General features: G+C 47.3%; 1 protein-coding gene across 1 annotated transcript; it reads right to left on the bottom strand.

Moving 5' to 3' along the window:
- Positions 1–712: 712 nt before the first annotated feature.
- LOC117215473 lies at positions 713–3,880 on the bottom strand. The gene has a single exon (XM_033461838.1). The coding sequence runs from the start codon at positions 3,878–3,880 to the stop codon at positions 713–715; it is 3,168 nt and encodes a 1,055-aa protein (XP_033317729.1).
- Positions 3,881–9,593: the final 5,713 nt, after the last annotated feature.

Here is a 9,593-nt window from a genome sequence, read left to right as displayed (position 1 = left end):
ATGATCGATCCCCTATTGCGTTTAGGCTAATAGAGGTGGTTAATTGAAGTGCACACTGCTGTAACGGGTTTTCAGTTGTGTTTTATTAAGACACTGTGTATACACTGAGTGGTGAATTAACAGCAACCGGGATACGGTTGGACTCGGTTAGAACGTAAGATCAGGGGATGAGAGGGCGAGAGCGTAAGCGCGAATCGTTGCTGCGAACTGAGACTTCCCGAGGTTGCTGACTGACTGACTGGCTGCCTGACTGACTCACTGACCGACTGCTGACTGACTCCCTCTTAGTTTTCCCCGAAGGAAAGCTTGATGCCGATTGGTCGTGACCCCGCTAAAGAAGCAGGACATGAGGAATTTCTCACCAGTGTCCGGGGTGATTTTATTGCTGGGGAAAACCAGTCGTTTCTATCCTATGTTTATGTGTTGGGTTTTCTCGTTCGGTGACTACCTGCCTTTTCCGAGCCTTTTTTAATAGCATAACAAACTCAAGGATTTTGCTAATCCGGACATAAACCGAAATGCTTCTAGACAACTAGATTGCTCGACACACATCTGGAAACAATTTAGCTAGAAGGTGACGTTTTATGGCCGGTCATTGAGTTTATTGGGGGTCTGGAAGCAGGTAGGTGGGCCGCTGGCCGCCAGGTAGCGTTGGCTGGGGTTCCGCTGCTCCATGCGACGCAACATCCTCCCCCCGTTGAGAGGGCACCGATCAAATTCTGCCTGTGGGTTCGATGGGGGTGTGCTCTGCCTCCTTCGAGGTCAGCGATTGTCCGGGCGCTTCTGGATCTGATTGGAATGGCAGGGGGACCAGCCGCTTGACGCCGCGGTCCAGGAGGTTCGATGAAGTCTGCACAGTCGCTGTTCGGATTACGCCATCGGCTCCGGGATGGACCTTGACTACCCGTCCCAAGGGCCAGCACATCGAGGGAACGTTGTCTTCCCTGAGCAGGACGATTGCGCCTTCGTGTATGTTATGTCCACCCTTGGTCCATTTGCTGCGGTTGTTTAATTGGTTGAGGTACTCCTTGTGCCAGCGTTTCCAAAAATGCTGTTTCATCTTTTGGATATGCTGCCATCTGGAGAGTCGGTTGGAGGGAGTGTCCCTGAAATCTCGCTCACGCACACTCATTAGTGATTCACCGATGAGGAAGTGACCAGGAGTGAGAACGAGGAGATCCTTGGGATCCGTGGATATGGGTGTTAATGGTCGGGAGTTGAGGACGGCTTCGATCTCTATGATCAGTGTATTGAATTGCTCGAAAGTGAGCAATTCATGACCTGCGACGCGTCTGAAGTGATGCTTAAAGGATTTCACCGCTGCCTCCCATAGTCCCCCGAAGTGTGGAGACTGAGGGGGTATGAAGCGCCATTCTATGTGTTTGTCTGCGAGGAATGCTTGTACTTTTGAGTGGTGATCGTCCGAGTGTAGAAGGTCATACAGTTCCCGTAAGTCGTTCTTTGCCCCGACGAAATTTGTACCATTGTCCGAATGGATTGTCGAGCAAAACCCTCGCCGAGCGATGAATCTACGAAGAGCGGCGATAAAGGTTTCGCTCGTGAGATCGCCAACGAGCTCGATGTGTACCGCCTTCACGGCTAGGCATACGAAGATCGCAACGTACACCTTGACCTGTCGGCGGTTACGATCTCTTGTCTCCTTTATGTAGAAGGGTCCACAATAGTCCACGCCGACATTCGCGAATGGTCGAGACTCTGTCACTCGCGCTTCCGGCAAATCACCCATTATGTATTCTACTGACGGTGGATGGGCGCGGCAGCAGCGGACGCAGTTCTTGATCGTGCGCCAGACTTGACTTCGGCCGTCGACGGGCCAATATCGTTGTCTGACAGCGTACAACGTATCCTGTGTCCCGGAGTGCAGGTGAATCTGGTGTGTATGCTCGATAATCCGAGCTGTGACGGATGCTTTGGGTAGCAGTATTGGGTGTTTTTGACCGAAAGTCATCGACGAATGCCTGAGTCGACCCCCGACTCGCAGGATTCCTTTCTGGTCAATGAAAGGATTGAGTCGCGTGAGTTTCCTTGTTAACGCTGCGTTCCGGTTCATTCGGAGCGTACGGATTTCCTCGGGGAAATGGATGCCTTGTAATAGTATGATTAATTTGTCGTGAGCGATGTGTAATTCCGTTGCGGTCAAGGGTGTCATTCGGTTCTGTTTCTGCCTCCAACGGAGGCAACGAGCGACGATCCGAATTAGCTTAGGCCAGGAGGAGTACCGTTCCAACAGGCTGCAATCGGCGGGAGCCGCGGATAGACAAGTTGCCGTTTTTTGTTCTAACAACTCCGTTTGTGGTATTGGGGTCCAGGTCGGCCAGGAATCTTCCGATTGTTGGAGCCATTCTGGACCGTGCTGCCAAATGGTCGGGCGGAGAAATTCTTCGGGTGTTTGGCCTCGCGATATTAGATCCGCGGGATTGTCGTGGGTGGGGACATGACGCCAACTGCCGATGCTGGTTTTTCTTTGGATCTCGGAGACCCTGTTGGCGACAAACGTCTTGAGTGTGTGGGGTGACGTGGTTAGCCAGTGGAGAACGATGGCGGAGTCGGTCCAATAGACCATACGAGTGATGCTGTGTGATAAGGCTTGATGTATGGTAGCCATCAGGGACGTAAGAAGGAAGGCTCCGCTCAGCTCGAGCCGCGGAATGGTTTGGGATTTTAGCGGGGCTACTTTTGACTTCGCGGTTAGCAGCTGGGTCCGTACGCGGCCGTCCGGATTAACGGTTCGGAGATAGACGCATGCGCCGTAGGCCTTCTCGCTGGCGTCGCAAAAGCCGTGCATTTCGATCTCAGTTGCGGAGTCAATGATCGCCTTGCGTGGGAATGTAATATTGTTCAAGAGTGGCAATTGAGAATAATACCTGTCCCACTCTGAATGGAGATCTGATGGGAGAGATTCGTCCCACTCGACTTTCACTGCCCAGACTCGCTGAAGCAGGATTTTCGCGCGGACGATCACTGGCGCGAGCAGCCCCAGAGGATCGTAGATTCGAGCGATTACGGAGCTGATCGATCGCTTCGTAACGCGGGGAATGTCTGCCTTGGCGTCAACCGAATAAATGAGTGAATCATCGGAGGACTTCCAGAAGACCCCAAGTGTTTTTAAGGGTTGAGGCTCGCCCAGCTGTAGCTTCTGATTTATGTCCGGGTCAGATAGTCCGTTGAGTAGTGTCCGGTTGTTGGACGCCCATTTTCTGATTTTTAAACCGGCTAGTTGGAGGAGTTCGGTGAGTTCTGTGCGGATTGACAGCGCTTCGCCTATCGTATCCGCTCCGGTGAGAGCGTCGTCGACGTAAAAGTCCCGTAACAATACCGATGAAGCTCGCGGGAATCGGTGCCCTTCATCGCTTGCCAATTGTCTGAGACACCGGATGGCTAGATAGGGTGCTGCAGACAGTCCGAACGTGACGGTGTTGATCTGATATGTTTCCAACTCGCCGTCGGAATTGCGCCATAAAATTTGCTGAAATCTTCGATCGGCCGGACGCACGAGGAATTGTCGGTACATTTTCTCGACATCGCCGGTGAGGACGTACTGGTGAGATCGGAATCTCAAGAGGATATCGAACAAATCCTCTTGCAGCTTCGGACCTGTATAAAGGGTGTCGTTCAACGAGACGCCGGTGGTACTGGGTGCGGATTCGTCAAACACAACGCGAAGTTTTGTGGATGTGCTCGAGTCCTTAACGACGCCGTGGTGTGGCAAGTAATAGTCGTTCTCCGGTTCGTGGCGTGATGCAACCTTGGTCATGTGGCCCAAGTCCAGATACTCCTGAATGACCGCCCGATACGCTGTTTCGAACTGTTGATTTCGTCTGAATTGCTGCTGGAGAGAGGCGAGTCGTTTCATCGCCATTGCCTTGGATGATCCGAGTGACGAGATTTTGTCGTTAAAGGGGAGTGCGACGATGTATCGCCCATCGCTGGTGCGTTGGACGTGATTTTGAAAATGCTCCTCACATCGTCGATCCGCCTCCGATAAGTGTTTTATCTGAGGTCCCTCGTCGAGTTCCCAAAAGCGGGTGAGGTCCGTCTCTAGTTCCGTTGTGGAGGCATGGAAGACCCTGGCAGGTCCTGGGGAAGGTGGGCTCCCCCCGATGACCCACCCGAATCGCGTTTTTTGCAGGCGCAGATCGGGGCCGGTTGATGGGTTAAGATTTATCTGTCCGACACACAATGAGACAACGGTGGGCCCTGAGCCCAACAAAATATCAATCGGGGATAGGACATGGAATGCTGGATCGGCTAGCGGGACATTCTTAGGTATCGTGATTGCGGAACGATCTATGAATTGGTCTGGGATCAGTGTCGAGATTGTTGGGAGGATTAGGAACGTCAATGTGCGTCGGTAGGCTTGGTCAGAGGATGTGATCGTGGCTGTAATGTAACGCCTTGAAGTGACTGATAGGGTGTCAAGGGCTCCGATTGGCACCGAACACTGATATTGGGGAAGTTTTAATGAGTTTGCAAGCCGCTCAGTTATGAAATTCATAGTGGAACCGGTATCTAACAGGGCTCGACAGCGCACTGGTTGGATTTTGTGGTTTAGGATATTGACGCGTGCAGTGGTTAACAGGTCGTTGGATGGGGTTATGGTCCGTGAGTTGGTCTCCCTTGTTGCGCCTGCCCGTCTTAGTCATTGTCTGTTTTGTCGTTGCGAGTTGGATGATGGATTATTTGGATGGTATGACGGAGCTTTCCTTGTGCTTGGGGGCGTGGTGGGAGGCGTCTGATTGCTCATTGGCGCGTCTGATCGATGTAGGAGCGTGTGATGGCGTTGATCACATATGCGGCAAGAGCCAGAGGTGCAGTGTTGCAATTTGTGTCCTGGTAGCAGGCAATTCGTACACGCTGAGATTTCCTCGGCGGCTAGAATCCGTTCGTCGATCGTCTTCGTCCTAAAGGTGTTGCAGCGCCAAATTTTGTGTGGTCCATGGCAGATTGGACAGAGTGGCGGTGATCGTGACGTGACAAATGCCTGCCCTCGTGGTGGGCGTGTCGTTCTTGCAGGTTCTATGACCTGACAGCGATCGTTCAAGAATTGCAAGAAGTCCGGGAACGTGGGGAATGGTGTGGACCTTATCTTTTCCTTCCATATTGAATCGGTTTCCCGATCAAGGTTGGCGGTACATAGGTGCAAAAGCAGGGCATCTGCGGTTGGTTGTCCGATGGCGGCCAAGGCTTTGTAATGAGCTTCCAACTTGGTCGTGTAGGACTGCAAATCGCGATGTGCTATCCGTGATGAGGAGGCTGCGTCAAATATCTCCTGCAAGTGTCTCTCGACAATTTTGGCTGGTCTGTTATACCGTCGTTCTAATATTTCCCAGGCGACTGCGTAGTTAGCTGCCGCATTGCTTAATGACGCGATCGCTAGAGCTGCCCCATGCTTTAGGCAAGAACGGAGATACATCAGTCGCTTGCAGTCGTCTATGCGGGGGTTATCGTGGACCGTGGAGCGAAATTGATCCGCGAACCCCGGCCAATCTTCGTAGGCTCCAGAAAAGGTGGGTAGCTGAATTCTAGGCAAATCGACGGGTTCCGGCAATGACATGTCCGATGGCTTTGTTGTAAGATTTGTGGTGGTTGGTTCTGCTTGCTTGTTTGCCTCCTCAAGGATGGCGGACGCCTGTCCGGCGATGGTGTAGAACTTCTGTTGTAGGTCAACCCGGTCCTTCAGTGTTTGACCCTCGTCTCTGTCGTCTAATTCGCATTGGCCCTTTTTGAACGATGCAAACTCTCCCTCTAAGTCTTGCAAATTACGCTGAATAGCATGCACGGGTGTCCCTTCCTCGTGATTGTTGAGCAATGTGCGAAACGCTTCTAATTCTTGTCTGAATCCTTCGCGTTTCCGCAGCAATTGCCGGACGCGCTCTTCCTGAGGGGGAGCCATGAGGAATTTCGACAATTTGAGCGAGCTTACCTTGATGTTGCGTGGTAACTGGGGGTGCACTCTTTCACTGACACGTATCCGGCTCGAAGGACCAAAATGTTCTTTCACTCGCGGGGAGACACGATCGTGTAGAAGCGCATCAACAGGAGTCGTAAATTCCTGTTACGATTGTTCAATCGACGCCGCGAGATGATCGATCCCCTATTGCGTTTAGGCTAATAGAGGTGGTTAATTGAAGTGCACACTGCTGTAACGGGTTTTCAGTTGTGTTTTATTAAGACACTGTGTATACACTGAGTGGTGAATTAACAGCAACCGGGATACGGTTGGACTCGGTTAGAACGTAAGATCAGGGGATGAGAGGGCGAGAGCGTAAGCGCGAATCGTTGCTGCGAACTGAGACTTCCCGAGGTTGCTGACTGACTGACTGGCTGCCTGACTGACTCACTGACCGACTGCTGACTGACTGACTGGCTGCCTGACTGACTCACTGACCGACTGCTGACTGACTCCCTCTTAGTTTTCCCCGAAGGAAAGCTTGATGTCGATTGGTCGTGACCCCGCTAAAGAAGCAGGACATGAGGAATTTCTCACCAGTGTCCGGGGTGATTTTATTGCTGGGGAAAACCAGTCGTTTCTATCCTATGTTTATGTGTTGGGTTTTCTCGTTCGGTGACTACCTGCCTTTTCCGAGCCTTTTTTAATAGCATAACAAACTCAAGGATTTTGCTAATCCGGACATAAACCGAAATGCTTCTAGACAACTAGATTGCTCGACACACATCTGGAAACAATTTAGCTAGAAGGTGACGTTTTATGGCCGGTCATTGAGTTTATTGGGGGTCTGGAAGCAGGTAGGTGGGCCGCTGGCCGCCAGGTAGCGTTGGCTGGGGTTCCGCTGCTCCATGCGACGCAACAGTTAGTTTAGTAATACTTGTACCGTAGACAAGCAAGTTGAGTACAACTTGGACTTTGGAAGGAAGCGCATTTTGTTATTCCGCTGACCGCGGATTCGTTATTGAACGTAGGATTATTGTCATTAGCATCTCGAGTATCTAATTACTACGGCTACTTGTCAAATTCTGTAATAATCATATTTGTACTAGTAAATATCTTCTCTGTTACATAACAACAATGGCTAATACAAATGAAGATTCGTTACACGCACCTAACCCTAATCATAATGTGAACCCGAAATATATATGCCAGAAATAATATATATGTCGGAGATGAAAGGAAAGCCGAAGCCTTTCCTTGGAAATTTTGGGAATATCCTCTAGTACTTTAGTCTAGATTTTATTATAGCTGTAATTGTTTAAAATTTGTGATAGCGAGATTGGGTTCGAGGTGACAATTGGTCGCCGAACGTAGCCACGCTCACGAGATAAGCGTTTTGCCTAACGGAGGTCTGGAGTAGTTGTATGGGTTTTCCGAGAAGTGAGATTGTGGCGGCATGCGGCCTCGAGAGCGGGCCTAGCCACGTGTGAGGTTACGTCGGAGGTGCCGATACAATGGGACATACATTGTATCAATAATCAAACTCCAAGCAGAAACTGCCTAGCAACGGCGTTCGGAACTTTCTCGATGCTTCTAACGAGTGCGTATAAAATTTCAGACGAGGCCGGCATTCGTGCGATTGCCTTGGAGAGTGACACCTCGAGCATTTTCGTCAATCGTATTTTGTGCCTAAGATTATTTTTACGCTTAGTAAAGAGTTATCTCGTTGGCCGTGGATTCGTTTGAACCCAACAAACACATTGTTAATAGTGTACATTAAATACATTATTCGTAAATCATATTATTCATTAATCTTACTATTCGTTAAGCTTATTATTCATTAGACTTATTATCTGTTAAACTTAATTATTCGTATAATTTATTATTTATTAACTTCATTGTTCATCAAATTTATTATTCATTAGACTTAATTATTTGTTAAGCTTTGTGATAGTCTTGTATATACGCGTACATATTGTCACGTCCCGCGCTCCGCACGCGCCGTAACGAGAACAAGAAAACTATCCCATGCAAAACGCGCGAATAAAGATTTGAATGCACAAACGAACACACGACGCTACGAAACTAAAGGAAGGATTAACAAGGCAATTAACACCGCAACGATTCGAGGAATTGCATACAGAAATTCTATCATCAAACACAATTATGTAAACACACATTAAACGCACAATAATCTAGAAACAAAACCTTCAATACTATGTTGTCACAATACAAGATATATATGTATATATGAAATCAAATGATTGACACATAACCTCAAATACACAACACTATATCACTAAAGAATCTGAATGAAAATCACTTTGCCAGAAATATATACATATATACGTGTGCGTGTGCGTGTGCGTGTTCTATCTTATTAAAAGAAATTAATATAAAACAAATAATTAACATTTCATTTCGTATGAACACTATACGGGCAAGAGAAATAGGCATATAAATACGTATATACATATATATATATGTACGTGTGAGTGCATATGTTTTGTATTATCGAATGCTCTATAAAATAAACTACTCGAAACAATAAATAACGCGATCAAAGAATTACAAAACATTAGCTATACTGAAGTAACACACAACATAAACATATATATATACGTATATTCACACGAGATATACTACTGTCACTTTAAAATAATGTTAATAAATAAATGTTCTGATTGCGGTAGAATAAGGAAAAACGAGCGACAGACGAAAATTTACTTCGATATCAAATAAAACTAAAGACCCGCCACTAAAACTTTACTGATGACATTTATGAGCAGCCATGTTGGATTTATACGCGTCATGGCGACAGGAATATTAGGGATTAATGGAAGTCAGGCGCGAGAAACAAATCATGAAAACACATTGTTAACACTTTTCTTTAATAAATTTTGTGCGCAACTACAAATGTATAAAAAAAATATATATATATATAAAAGGGGGGCAATATAAAAATAAAAAAATAATATATATAATAAATAATAACAAACGTAAATAACCTAACACTATCAGATTTAAAATATATATATATTGAACACAAAACAAAATATATCAAAAATTAATAACAATAAGGAACATCAAACAGCGAACCAACGAAATTGAAGCAGCTACACTAAATCAAAATCGAAACAAGGAGCTCCGGGATAAAGTTCGCTGAACTCACGCATACACCAATAGCGCACAACAGGGGAAATTCCCTTTCTCCCAGAAGCATGGTGACGAAGATGCGCCTCCAAAACCTCTTCGGGAATTTCATTCGCAAAACGAACTTTCACGCAACGATCAGTATCAACGATTTCAACCAGAGGGGGTTCCCCTCACAGGACTGATAGAAAACTAAGTTGAAATATGGAACTTACATTTTGTCACGTACGATTCCGAGAAGCCCAAAACTGCAACATCCCGATTCCCACGGAAGCGTACCCCCAGCGGACCACCACCCCGTGGGGGATGGCATTATAAATAAGCATAGCAACATAGCGCAGCGTTCATTAGTTTGTTCATAAATCTTGCGATCGTTTGTTATTACGGCTCATCATTCTTTGCGCCCATTACTGCGTTTAGAATTTGTATAAGTATTTTTGCGTTTCGGGGTCTTTAGTTTTTCGGTAAAGAAAAAGGAGTCGCGATTAAATAAAAGAAAATTTTAAGTCCTCATTACGGTATTAATTCA

This window comes from Bombus bifarius, unplaced genomic scaffold (assembly GCF_011952205.1).
Source record: "Bombus bifarius isolate JDL3187 unplaced genomic scaffold, Bbif_JDL3187 scf7180000009646_frag, whole genome shotgun sequence".
Taxonomy (NCBI): domain Eukaryota; kingdom Metazoa; phylum Arthropoda; class Insecta; order Hymenoptera; family Apidae; genus Bombus; species Bombus bifarius.
This window is presented reverse-complemented; position numbering and strand designations above follow the sequence as displayed.